Genomic DNA, 14,432 nt, shown 5'->3' with positions numbered 1-14,432 from the left:
TTATTCAGGTAAGCATTTGAAATAGAAAACACTTATGGGAATATACAAGAGAACATTGTCATTATTTCAAAATTGATCTCTTAAAAGCAAAAATGTTGTCATCTCACGAAATGTGATCTGATAGACCTAGCAGAGGATTCTGAGCCAGAAGCCTTCGTTCTTTCCATGGCTCTGCCCCCATATTCTTAGGCCTAGCAATGCCTTTTCTTCCCCATCTGAAAAATAGGGATAATAAATAAGCTCACACTACCTTACAATCTCTTTTTAGGGACTAATAATAAGAAAGTGTTTACTCCATGAGTAGAGCTATAAGTCCTTTTACCCCAGAGAGAGATAATGTTGCTATCTTTGGCTTTCCAGCACAGCTCAATCAAAGTTATAACTCACTCCCAAATACCCTCTACACTCATTTCTCTTCGTCTTTTGTGCTTCCTCAGCTCTGATTGCTCTTCTGAGAGAAGGGGAGAGTCTGGAGGATTTGATGAAACTCTCCCCCGAGGAACTCCTACTCAGATGGGCTAATTACCACCTGGAAACCGCGGGCTGCTCCAAAATCAGCAACTTCAGTACAGACATCAAGGTAGGAGCATAGTCTGAACATGACTGACTGACTGCAGCAGTGAAGGGAATTTGATCCTTAATCTCTTCAGGCGTGCTAGGGTTAGTTAGAGCGTGCCTGGTGCTGTTTTGGAGCCCCTGCTGTTCTCAAGGCCACGTGCAGCTCTAGCACTGGGACACACGCAGATCCATCTGAAGTCCTAGCAACTACACAGCACCAAAGGGAGATGGCTCTCCCTGGGAGTTTCGGTATCAGGAAATAAAGGGGCGAGGATGAGATAGAGTAAGGGCAAGAGATAAGACTGCTTTTCAAGTATGTGTAGGACTGTAATGTCTTTTCTGGTTTTATAAGTGTGACCATCAGATCGGGTTTCCTTTAAAAAAATTAAATGAGGACTCTTCTAATTACATTAATACTAGCAAACATCATATTTACTGCATGCTGGGCACTGTTCTAACTGCTTTACGCACATATTAACTCATTAATTCTCACAACAAACCTTTGAGATAAGGGTTATTATTTTTTCATTTTACAGATAAGCAAACAGAGGTAAAGAGAATTTAAGTAACTTGTTCAAGTTCACATGGCTGGGGATAGGGTCAGAATTCAAAGCCAGCAGTTGACCTCCATGGTTCATATACTTGACCAACATACATACTGCCTCTCTAAAATGACTCGTGAATTTCTTGAAAGGTTTTCCTTTAATGAACCAGAGTGATTTTTAAAAGATAATGATTCTGGAAATGAAAATTTCCAGAAATGAGAATTTATCCCAGAACATGTAGAAAACTCAATCAGTCCTACAACAGAGATCCAAAAGGGGCAAGGCTGAGGACAGCATGCACTGTGGTTACTGTGGTTTTTCAATTTTGTGAAAAGTTCCATGTCAACATGAAAGGAAACAGCTGTTGTTATTGATGACAGATGAACCAAGATAGAAAAAGCTTAAGGAGCAGTAAGGAAGGTCAGAAGGCTGTCTCAAGGAGCAAATGGTGTGAGATGATGGATGTAGCATTTAAAAAAAAAAAATTGTCTCCACTTTCTCAAACTTAAAGAAATTTCTTCCAAGGAGAGTCAGAGGAAAGGTCACATGACTCACCAGGGGTCAACCCAGACTTATAATTCTTTGAGTGATGGCTTCTACCTGCTGTGGACCCCTGGTTATAGAATTCAGGGTCTGTTGGGCATGGTTCCAGTTAGAGTGAAGCTTCTAGATGTTAAGTCCCCCATTCCTTAGGACCTAAGCTAATAATACCAGATTCATTTTTCTAACTGTACCACTTTCATTGCTTATTAACTGTCTTCTAGCAACACCAACCTAACTGGAATTTAACGGGTGCTGGAAACCATTATCTCCCTTTGTGCGCAACAGTTAAGCTCTGCAATTATTTCAGCCAAAATTTTTAAGGTTTTCAGCCAAAATTAAGCTGCTTAATCTAAGCCATAAATTTACCTGATTACCCATCACTGAAAAGCTGTGTTCTTTAGAATAATAACTGTTTTGGATTTGGGAAGTATCTGTATGACATGGGAAGTGGCAAGCTGAGCACTGATACAGTGCTGCGGCCTGGTCTTAGGGACAGCCGCCTCCCAGCCAAGGTTAGCTCTGTGACATGTGTGTCTGAGCAACAGGCAACTTTTGGTGCCCTTCGATCACACCAAGTCAGCAAAGGTGGGGAGAATGCCCACACTAGAGTGAGTGAGAAAGGTTTCTTAGGATCAGATGAAATGAGGTGACTCTTAGCAAAGCTAAACAGATGTAATGCGTGGTAGACAGATTTTATTCGTGCCTAACACCTTCATGGAACTTTCACTGACTTCAAAATAGCTACAGGGAAAAGTAAGAGGAGGGGAAGGCAGAAAGAAAAGAGGTAAAACTCGGTTTCCCCAGGTGCAACATCAATGGCTGGCATTCTCTTGTTCTCCTCTTTCTGTTGTCACAGGTGGTGCGCATATCTCTGCTCTCCTCAGGCCCTACCTAGTTGGCAAAACAAAACAACATAACAAAAGTTGATTTTTCAATCTTTAAGAGAAATTAAAATCTCTTTAAATGGTTTAAATAAATTACTTGAAAGTCTGCATGTTTTCACTGAATGAGAATACATTTATAATTTTAAGACATGATTTTGAGAATTCTTTTCATCAATAAGCACATTTCCAGAATCTAAGAAAACATGAGAATTCAATATCTATATCCAATCTGCTATAACTAAACTTAACCACATTTTCTAGCTTCTAGATAAACATTACATGCACTTGTCATTTTAATATCTCTCCTTTTACATAAAAACTGCTTGTTAAAACTCTTTCTCTTTTGCTGATGATCCATTTAAAGGTATTTTTAAACTTCTGCTTCCTTTTTCTGTCACTTTTTTTAAATTAAACGTTAGCTGAGTGACTTCTACAGCAATATAAAGGTATATATATTTTCCTGTATATAATTTAATATGTGTAAATAAATTTTTTTCTCCCCAAGAAAAAAGGAATAGTGTTTATATCTTTGGGTTGCCTTTTGTGTATGTCCTGTATGTTTAATTGTTATACTCATTTTAAAAAGAAAGGCACATAGAATATGTAAACAGACAAAGGAAAATTCAAATTGGTAAATGTTTTCAGCTCTGTTAATTAAGTTGCATTCTTGAATAATAGTCGAATGAGAAATGAAATGTTTGCTTTTGGAAAATTATTGTTGTGCTAAGTATGTGATTTGAAATTGTAATTTCTTAATTTCTCACAGGACTCAAAGGCTTACTACCACCTGCTTGAACAGGTGGCTCCAAAGGGAGATGAAGAAGGTATCCCTGCTGTTGTTATTGACATGTCAGGACTAAGGGTAAGGCCGTGTTTCAAGCTGTGTTTAAAGAACATGATGCTGCCTGTGAGTTGACAGTTCCATTGACCTGTATGACCCTGACTCTGGGGTTCTATGAGTGACATCTCTGCCGAAAGCCATGAAAACTATTAAAACCTGTTAACAGTTTTAGGTGATAATTATGGGAAACTGAATCTGGAAATAAACATTAAGGAAAGAGAGAAACTAATACCAATTAAATGCCACTCACCATGCTAGGCACTTCTGTATATGTCCCATCCTTTGATAAGCTCTCCAGCACCAAGAAGTATTATTACTTCCATTCTTATGTACCTGAGTATTATTTCTGAAAATAGATGGGATATTTATACACATAAATAAATTCTCACTTTAGGGATAAAAAAAATTGAGACTCAGAAGGGTTAATTAATAAGTCCAAGATCATCTAACAGATTATTGGAAGTTATTTGATCCAAGGCTGGGGCTCTTTACTTCTAGTAATAATAACAAAGAAGAATCCCCCACTTGCTGAGTTTCTCCAGTATACCAGGTACTCTGGGAGGCGTGTTGCATACACAGCCTCTAATCCTTGCGAACATCACTAAGGTAAGTGTTAAACATAGCTGAGAAAGCTGAAGGTCAAAGAAGCTAATAATTATCTCATGGCCACAGAGCCAGTACCTAGGACAGCAAGGATCTAAACCCAGGATGGCTCCAAGTTCACTCAGCCACAATCCTGCCTCACTTCATCATTGAGGGCAGTGGGAGAACAGGACTGGGCAGGACCGTGTGAATTCTTAGAAGTGTCTGGTTTGGAGGTTCGTAAAGCAGTGAGCACAACATGGGTGTGACTGTTGAAACTTCAGTTTTCCCACCACTTTTATATTGACCTTGAGAAATCGCCTCACTTGATATCATGAGAGTTAAATCCAACGAGTTCATTTTAAAGTTAACGCATTCCTGAATGAGAAGTAAAGCTCATGAAACATATAATGTATAATATTCTCTCGTAAAGAATCATAGGAAGAAATAATTCCAGTTTAAAGTTCTGTTTTCTGAAAATGAGTGTTTTCCTAGGCTTTTGAGAGCTTTAAGGACAGTGGGCCACAATTCAAAACTTTAGTCTTTTAAGAATCTGCTTACAAATGACTGGAGTTTCTCTAGAACTACTTGATTAGACTTTTAATATGTTCATGAGTGGTTCTCAATATGAAGTCTGAAAAAGCCAAATTGATGTTATATATTTATTAGTGACAATGGTCATCTTAAGTAACTCATCACGTTTATTTTGTTTAAGTTGCAAGTATACCAATTCAGTGAGATAGGTAGTTATATTAACCAGAAGTTCTTATTGGCAGAGGTAAATATCTTTGATGAAATGAAAATAGGAATATAATTTGTTATTTAATAAACAAACATTTTGGTAGACAAAATCTCATGAAGTCTGTGCAAGAAATAATAAAAAGTAAGCTAAATAGTTAATTGAAAATAATTAAGATCCACTTAAACAATAAATTGTAAAATCTACTGAATATCTTTAAAAATAGGACAACCCACCATTCATCTGAAATGGTTCTGTATAGAGATGAAAGGACTCAATTACTTACCTTCTGAGTTTCCTTTTACTTGTGACTTTCTGATTTGGGGTTAAGTGAACATAAGTAATAACATGCTGTTGTTAAGTGTTTATTTGAAGTTAAGCACTAAGGGTTTCAGTAAGATGCCCATTTCTTTTTCTGCTAGCCACATCTACTTTGTGTATGGAGAGCCCTGACCCAGTCTTGACACATCCTTTCTCATTGTAGGAGAAAGATGACATCCAGAGGGCAGAGTGTATGTTGCAGCAGGCAGAGAGGCTGGGCTGCCGGCAGTTTGTCACAGCCACAGATGTTGTCCGAGGGAACCCCAAGTTGAACTTGGCTTTCATTGCCAACCTCTTTAATAGATATCCTGCCCTGCACAAACCAGAGAACCAGGACATCGACTGGGGTGCTCTTGAAGGTAAGTGGAAGCCAGTTGATGAAGAGTTTGGAAAAACATTCACAATTCTAGGCAATTCAAAATCACCTCTAAAGCAAATATAAACCCGTTCACATGTCAGGGAAGATTTGCAAACAGATCATCAGTTCTCTGTACATAACAAAGAGAATCAATAGTTTAATCAAGTCAATTACAAGCAAGCAGAAATAATCAAGTACTATTATATCACATCCATTACACATAGGCTTCACCCATTATCAGAACAGTTTTAGAGACGACAGTGCATTTAATTATTAGATGAATTAATCCTGAGTTCCAAAAACCTGATTTATGTACTTAATGAACTGAGCGTTAATTCCTAGAGGCAAGAAACTGCAGCCACTCATCATCCAAATATGATATTTAACTATACTAGGAGGTGCTTACTGAGGTTTTGGTTTTTGTTTTGTTTCTTTGAGTTGGGTTATGGGAGGCACACAATTATATTTTGAGGCAGAATCCCCGACAGTTGTATTTTGGAGATTAATGCCCTAAAATTGAACCAAAAGTGGATAGCTTTAGTCAGTTTCTAACAGGTGAAAGTGCCAGAGATGTTTATGTTTTTTCCCATCATGAATTAGTCCCAATATTGAAGCAGAAAAATCAAAACAAAATTAATGTTAAACGGGTGCTCCCACTTGCACAGAGGGTGGCACACGCTAACCTCCATGGGGACAGAAGATCCTGCCCTCAGGACCCTTATGGAACTTGCCCAATGTACCTTTTCATTTGACTGTTCATTTGTATCTTTTATATTAAACCAGTAATAGTAAATAAACTGATAATAAATTTTTAAAAAATTAATGTTAAATGAATATTGCCAAAGGAAGCAAATGCAGATTTGAAGTATTATTTGATCCTTTTCTGCAATGTTTCAGTCTCACTGAAAATGCACAAATCAATCCAAAAAATCAATGCCAAGATCAAGCAGTGTTCCAACACTGCTGCATTTGTATGGTTTGATAGATTGTGGTCAGGGTTCCATGCATTTTCTTGACTCCAAATATATATATATCAGACCCTCTAATCACCCATCTCCAGCGGCCTCTAGAGTATCCCCCTTTGGGTCCTTCACTATCACTTAAAATTCAGCATATACAAAACAGAATTGATCCTTTCTCCTTCCCCCACTGACTTTCTACTCTACCCCGCATCCCATTCGCTCTTCTTTAGAAACTCTCCATTTTCATGACTCATACCACTTTTTTCTCTCCAGTCATCAAAAACCCTGGACTCCACTTTGATATCTTCCTCTTTTTCACCCCTAAAGGTATCGAATCAGCAAATACTAATAATTCTTCCTGCAGATGGCTTTTCGATGGTTATTTTTCCTTTCTGCTCTTCTGGACTCATTAAATTATACACCAACTATTTCAGTAGGTCCAAGGGACCTATTCCTCCGTTCATCAAGCACTTGAATGTGCCCACATGCTAGTGTGAAACACAATCTATCCCCTCTGCACATTTAATTTAAATGCATATTGCCTTACATTGCTTCTGCACACTGCTGCCAAGCACAGCACAATACTGCGGTCATTATATTTCTGCCTTGATCAAGAATTTATTATAGTAATTTTTAAAAAGAGCCATAATGACTGGCATTGTCTGATATATCAACCCAAATGTGCTATCTGGCACTTGAAGACCTCTGATTCTGGTTCCAGCCACTGGATGGCCTTATCGCCACCTGCTAAACAACACACACGCCCGAAAAGTCAACTCCTGATGCTTTTAATAAGACCTTGCCTGTCACTCTCGTTGTGTTCATATTTACACTCTTTCCTACTCTCATTCCTTACTACCACCACCCCAAATCTTCTCCCCTTTCCTCTTTACTATCCAGATTTTACTAGCATTATAAGGTAAAGCTCAAATTCTACTCCCTCCAAAGTTAGCCCATACTATACTCTCCCCCATCTCAACTCAAATAGCAAATGTGTCTATCTCATATATTAGCCCTCTAGCTTATATGATCTCACTTTGATGCCTAAAAGTCTTGTTTTTCCAGAAAGAGTGTAAGCCTTTGAGGGCCTGCCCTGAACAGTTACCCCCACACAGGATCTTGCATACTACTAACAGATGCCACAGAAATATTTGTTGAATTGAAATGGAAAAAATTAACACAGAATAACAACCCGCATCCAAATCTGTTAGGGTTTATTTAATTACTTTTTTTCATTCTACTTTAGTTTTTATTACAGCCTCTTTACATAAACTTTGATCAGGCATATTTTCTATGTCCTGAAAGATAACCAGTCTTCATCAATTTAGGTGAGACAAGAGAAGAGCGGACATTTAGGAACTGGATGAACTCCTTGGGCGTTAACCCTCGAGTCAATCATTTGTACAGGTAAGAAGATTCGGGAGTTGTCCTAATGTGAGACACCAAGACCTTGAAAAATCCCCCAAGATTTCAAATACTGCTATGGTGTGTAATTCTCTTCACAAAATGTGTGTGCCTTGGTGAGAAAGGGGAGAAGTGCCAAACTGACCTGCAGATGTTGGATGTTCAGCTGAAAAACTCACTTTCATACATCAGCCTTGCTGTGGGCTTAGTACAAAATCAGCAAAAGAACAAATACACTACAGGTGGCCAGTCTGTGATCTGCTCACAAACAGGCAAAACAATAAAAGTTAAGTTTGTGGTCGTCTCCTATGCCATTTGTTAGAGCCATATTTCTTTTTTCTGGAAGCAATATGTTTTGGCTGAAGTGCCTAGGGAGAGTCTTGTGGGGAGACCTCAAGTAAGTTCCCTCAATGTCTGAGTCAGAGTTTCTTCACCTCAAAAGATGGAGCTGCTAATAGCAATTTTCCCAAGTTGTGAATGTTCCTTGAGTTAATATGTTAAAAATTGTCTGGCCCACTGTAGGCCCTTCATCAGTGTTGACTGTCTGAGAACTCTTTTGTGTTTGTTTTTGTTCAGTGACTTATCAGACGCCCTGGTCATCTTCCAGCTCTATGAAAAGATTAAAGTCCCTGTTGATTGGAACAGAGTAAACAAACCACCATACCCCAAACTGGGGGGCAATATGAAGAAGGTAAATAATGACTCCTCTGATGTTCCAGTAGGCAGGTGAAGTCAAGCTGGCAAGAGCAACCTGTGAATACCTTATCAGGAGGCCAAACTTAGATAAGTAGTGTTTATCTAGGGGTTAAATTATAGTAGAGCAATCAGAAACCTGAATAGTCTTATCAAAGTGAGTCCACTGTTTCCCTTGATTACTTATATGATTCCATGTCGAATGTCTTTAAACATTATGATGTAAAAATGCTAATTAATTAGAGCAAGCAGGGTTGCTTTTCCCCCAGCAGGATCCTTCTTTTAGTTTTCTAAAGAATTGGAGCTTGGTACTGACAGTTTGACTTGTACAAATAGTTTGTCTAATGTCAACACCGTGGGAACACATTGTTTTGTAGAAGTAGCAATGGCGTTGGCACAAACATTTCTCATCATTTCTCATCTCTGTGACTCTTAATGATCTATGTGTAACCACATGTCAGTCCACTATGTGCACATAGGATAAAGAATCCAGATTGTCCATGTCAATCTCTATGAGTTCAGCCATTTTAGGAATATTACTGACAGATACCTGAGCATGGCTACCTATTTACGTAGTGTGATATAACCACGAAAGTGTTCATAATGATGAATTCATTTTGGTTTTGCACTACATTCAGAGAATACTATGAATATTTTTTGGTGGAAATGAGAGGTTCTATTTAAGAAAAGATGGAGATTTCTTTGACTGGTTTAGAATCCTATAATTACAGAGCCAAGAGAGATGAGAGATCATTTAGTTTGACTATATTTATTTCATTTTGTGTCTTTATTTTTATTACCTTATTTTATATGGCATTTATCACCATAGAGAACATTATATCAGATTGTTGTCCTTTCTCTTTATTAACAGCTTGAGAATTGTAACTATGCAGTGGAATTGGGGAAGAATCAAGCTAAGTTTTCCCTGGTTGGTATTGGTGGACAAGATCTCAACGAAGGAAACCGCACTCTAACATTGGCCTTGGTTTGGCAGCTAATGAGAAGGTAATGGAACCCAGGGGACTGGCTTTTTATTGAGTGTATTATTAACCTAGAAAAATACTAGCAAATTTTTTGGAATGTGTTTAATCTAGTAAAACTACATTTTAAGCTAAACTGTAAAACAAAAAGTGTGTTTTTTGTTTTTTTCCTGTTAATTTATTCCTTTCAGTACTCTCAGTTTTGTTTCAGGTATTATAAAACTCTTACTAGGTTCATAAATATTTTAGATTGTTTTGTCCTCTGAATCACCCCTTTTCATTATGAAATGACTCTCTTTATTCCTGGTAATATTCTTTTCTCTGAAATCTTTTTGTGATATTCAGAGAGCTACTCCAGCTTCCTGTTAATTAGTGTTAGTGTGGCATATCTTTTTCTGTCCTTTTACTTTTAATTGATTTGTGTTAATAACAGTCTTATTTTTAAAAGGGCTTTTCAAAATAAGGGGGAAATATGTTACATTTACCTATACATTTGCCATTTCTAGTACTCTTCTTTCTGTGGTATAGATCCAGATTTCTAACTGAAAGATTTCTACTCGAAATATTTCTAATAGTGTAAATCTGCTGACGAGGAATTATTTCAGCTTCTACATGTCTGAAAAAGTCTTTATTTCATTTTCATTTTTTAAAGGTGTTTTCTCTGAGTGTAGCATTCTAGGCTGATAGTTTTTTCTCAAAGATAGTGTTTCTGTCTTTTGGTTTGCACTGTTTCCAATGATAAATCTGTTGTCATTCTTATCTTTGTTCCTCTATATGTAACATGTCTTTTTTCTCAGGCTTCTTTTAAGATTTTATCTTTATCACTGGTTTTAAATAATTTCGTTGTAATGTTTTGGTGTCTCTCATGCTTCAGGTTTGTTATGCTTCTTGAATACGTGGGTTTATAGTTTTCATCAAAAATGGAATAATTTTGGCCTTTATTCCTTCAAATATGTCTCCTGTACTTTCCCACTCTGTTTTGGGGAAACTCCAGCTACACATATATTTGGTCATTTGAAGTTGCCCCAGAGTTGATTGATGCTCTATTCATTTTTCTCCTCTATGTTTCATTTTTTTTTCTCTGTATGTTGCATTTGAGATAATTTCTATTGCTTTGTATTCAGATTCATTACTCTCTTCTGCAATGTCTAATTTTCCATTATATGTTTATCCTAGACATTATACTTTTCATGTATAAAAATTTGATTTAGGTCTTTTTGGCATCTCCAATACTTTGTCCTCTACCTTCTTGAATATATAGAACATAATTATAACAACTTATTTCTTGGTCTGTTTCTATTAATTGATTTTTATCCTCATTATGGGTCAGATTTTCCTGCTTTTTGCATGCCTCCTAATTTTTTATTGTCCATAAGACATTGTGGATTTTACCTTGATGTGTGCTGGATATTTCTGTTTTCCTTGAAATATTCTTGAATTTTGTCCTGGGATGCAGTTAAGCTATTTAAATGCAAGTGATCTTGAGGGTCACTTAAAACTTTAATTAGTCTTGAGCCAATTTTGTACGTCAAAAATGAGATCATTTCTTCTAAGTAATTTATTTGATGCTCCATGTATCATAAGGTTCTTCAGCTTTGACTGGTGGGAACCAAATTATTTCCAGCCCCATGTGGCTCCAAGAATTATTCTGCCCATTCATTTCTGATAGTTCTTTTCCCAGCCTCTGGCAGTTTCCTCACATGTATGCACAGAGTTGTACTCAGCTAAAGACTTGAAGCAAACTCTCTGGAGATCTCTGGAGCATTCTTTCTAGATGACTCTGTCCTTTACAGGCATCTCTCTCCTCTCTGGTATTCTGTCCCACAAATTCTAGGCACCTTGGCTTCCTTGAGTTCTCAATTCCTCCCCTCAACTCAGGGGGACCTCCATGCTCTGTTTGGGTTCTCTCTCCCTGCACAGCAGACTGGAAACTCTCCATGCAATAAGCTAGGACAATCTCGGAGCTCACCACGTTTGTTTTCCTTCTTTCAGGGACCACTATTTTGTGCTTCCAGTTGTCCAATTTCTGAACAACAGTGTTTCATACGGTTTTTCACTGTGTTTTAGGTGTTTAAGGAAGAAGGGTAAATCTGATCCCTGTTACCCCATCATGTCAAGAAGCAGAATTTTCTGTTCTGCTAGTTCTTTAAAAGAAAACTTTAAATATCTTTTAGAGCTGAGTATAAACTTGATTAATATGAGAGCTATATGATGATATTAATAAACAATAGTGGAATGTAATAAGATACACAAATAGAAAATAAATTGTAAGAAAAATAAGCAATTTTTGGTACACAAGTATTTTTAGAAGAATTTTAGAGAGCAAATCTGTAAGTATAAAATAGTTTCCTTTTCAATGCTTTGCTCTTTCCCCCTGTACTGAGAACTCTGACCAGGCAGAAGTCTTACATCACTTAATTAAAACCTGTGTTAGTGTGAGTTAATTCATTTGTCTAGCTGGAAGGAAGAAAACCACAGGTCACATTATCTTATGTCTAACAAGGTCATGACAACAACAACATCTGTGGTGTCCCTAGGCACTTCAGCCTTCTCCCCAAGCCACTGTCTGCAGATCCTTCTATTCATAATGGTCCTCAAAGTAATTATGTCTGTGTTTCCAGGTGCTGTAGGGTAATTAGAAGAAGTGATCACAATACATTTCACTACCTGATTCACATTTGCTTTATCAAGCATAGTGCTCTGTTACTTCTAAACTTGAAGATGAAATGCTGGTCTCATAAAACTCCTCTGGCACAGAAAACTCCAGAGCTGAAGAAACTTCAACTCTATCTTTTATTTTACTTCACGTATCTAGAACATTACTGAAAGTTCACAAGGGTCCCAAGAATGCTCACCAGTGTATTTTCAGAAACTGGTTTTGAACTATTCTCTGTTGTCTTTTTACATGTGTTTTTAATTCTTAGCAGACTGACTTTTGATACTGATTGCTTTAAAAACCAAAGCAAAAATCTTTTTAGTTACAAAAGTTAAATTGACTTCTAGGTTTGAATATAAAATAATCTTTCCTATTTTCTGTTTTAATGATTAAAGAAACTCAGGCCAACTTTATTCTATTTTGAATTTCCTAATATCCAAAAATCACCTTATAATATAATCTCTGTTGTGGAAGTTTTATAAAAATGTGGCCCAAAGTAATACTTTATGGCTGGTATACATACGATAAGGTCTAGTCTGCTGCTGCTGTTGCCACCTGGTTAATAAGTTAATATTTCTCATGACTGTTAACTAAGAATTTTACATGTAATAAAATAGAGAAATACATTACTGTTGCAGGTGATGAAATGACTGATAATTATGTAAATGCCTCCAGAAGGGAGTTTTTTCTCTGTGTGTTGCACATTAACAGACCTATTAAATTTACAACCAGTTCTAGCTGGAATTTATTTCATTGGATTGCACAGATATGCTAATTTGGTCGTTTATCTGAGCAATAAATGGCATGTCAATTTTTTCCCCTAAAAACAAATGAGAGATGTGTACTTAAACTTCCCTTTCCCCTTCAATAGCCTGGAAATCATTCTCAAATTGGAAAACTGGCAAATAGCGTGTGTATAAATTTGGAGACAAGAGCCTGAAACAAGCAGGCTGCTGGCAGACAGTGACTCTGGTTAGACTCCAGCAAATGAACAGAGTGGCAAATGAGGGGGTTCTCCCCAAATCATACAGGCTGTGGACAGTGAATTTGGGATAGATTCCTGGAAAACCGAACACCAAGATTTGTCCTTCTGGTTCAAATGTTAAGTAAATCAAACAAGTGTTGGAAGGCAGGAAAACAAACAAGTAATGGCCACAACCCGTCCAGTATCACGCACGCACATGTCATCAATCCTCTTTTGTTGAATGAGGCGCTGGCCGAAGCTGGAGCTCTCAATGCTGTTTCATTTTGACAAAGGGCTTTTCAGCGCAGCACAGTTTGGCAAACCAGTGGTATTGGGGTCTCGTCTGTAGAGTTCCATTTAATAGTAGCACAGTTGCCCCCAAACATGTTTGATGATATGGAATATTTCACAGGGAAAATTGTAGGTAGACACAGGCCAAATCGGTTTCTGTTTTAAATTTTGGATCTACAGTCAGTGCTTAGAGTTGAAGTTCAAACCTAATTTTACCCTTTCTTCCCTTCGTTGTTACCATTGTACTTATAAACAGGTGTCTGACGCCATTTTGAACCCCTTCCTCTCCCATGAGATGGCAGAAGGACAACTCTGTGCCACCATGAAGAGTTGTTCTCAGACCCCTGAAAGCAGTCAGCTGCCTCCACTATTTTCTGCACCTAAGTTTCCCCATCATTCAGTGGCATCAAAACGCACTGTGTCTGTCCACTTGAGAGTATCAAGAAAGTAGGCTGGGTCTCTTGACAAAGAGAAGTGAGAATTCAGTCCTGAGATGAGTGAAGCTGCTAGACAATTAAACTTAATTTGTTTTCATCAGGCTATATATATTTAGACATGACCTAAGGAAGCAAGCACTAATCTACCAATCCTTAATGAGTTTACTAAGCAGAGATGCTTAAATGTTATAGTAGATGCTAATAACTGAATATACATGCTAACTATCAAGAAACAAGTAGCCAGTTATGTCATAAAACATCATTATTACAAACAAATCAAAACTAGGGCCTTTTTCCAAACTAGGGATATTTTGAAAATCTACCTGGACCTTATCACATTTGTACTCATTAGTCCTTGCTTAGCATTTTGGTCCCATTTTTGGGCCCAGACTAAGCATTACTCATTTGGACTTTCTCCTTGCTTTCTCAGGGAGAAGGCATTCTATTTATTTCACCCACCATTCCAGTCCTCCATTTACTGGATGCAGAATGTATACTAGGCACTCTGCTAACCCCTGAAAACACCATGAACAGGGTTAGGGATTCCATCTGAGGGAACATGGTAGGCAGAGAGAGACAGGCACATCAACTTCATCAAAAGTTCTGGGCAACAGGTTGGAACTAAGTGTAATAATGATTGATACATGGTATGGGTGGGGAAAACGATGCTTGAG

The 14,432-nt window shown here is 37.5% G+C and overlaps 1 protein-coding gene and 1 long non-coding RNA gene across 4 annotated transcripts in view; one reads left to right on the top strand and one right to left on the bottom strand.

The window, feature by feature from the left end:
• The window catches only part of LCP1 (lymphocyte cytosolic protein 1), a 90,435-nt gene that overhangs the window by 66,696 nt on the left and 9,307 nt on the right, over positions 1-14,432 (top strand). For all 3 annotated transcript variants that reach the window (XM_019753558.3, XM_019753557.3, XM_074329980.2), the window contains exons 8-13: positions 438-580; positions 3,297-3,392; positions 5,177-5,372; positions 7,662-7,740; positions 8,314-8,428; positions 9,302-9,435. In XM_019753558.3, coding sequence (XP_019609117.2) covers positions 438-580; positions 3,297-3,392; positions 5,177-5,372; positions 7,662-7,740; positions 8,314-8,428; positions 9,302-9,435 — 763 coding nt within the window. The remainder of the gene's footprint in view (positions 1-437; positions 581-3,296; positions 3,393-5,176; positions 5,373-7,661; positions 7,741-8,313; positions 8,429-9,301; positions 9,436-14,432) is intronic.
• LOC141571067 (uncharacterized) overlaps positions 2,400-14,432 on the bottom strand; it is a 30,604-nt gene continuing 18,571 nt past the window's right edge. The window contains exons 2-3 of the long non-coding RNA XR_012495585.2: positions 3,622-3,717; positions 2,400-2,537 (exon numbers count right to left, since the gene is read on the bottom strand). This is a non-coding gene — a long non-coding RNA (uncharacterized LOC141571067). The remainder of the gene's footprint in view (positions 2,538-3,621; positions 3,718-14,432) is intronic.

The sequence above is a fragment of the Rhinolophus sinicus genome, chromosome 16, assembly GCF_057876585.1.
Source record: "Rhinolophus sinicus isolate RSI-liver-muscle chromosome 16, RSI-T2T, whole genome shotgun sequence".
Classification (NCBI taxonomy): Eukaryota; Metazoa; Chordata; class Mammalia; order Chiroptera; family Rhinolophidae; genus Rhinolophus; species Rhinolophus sinicus.
This window is presented reverse-complemented; position numbering and strand designations above follow the sequence as displayed.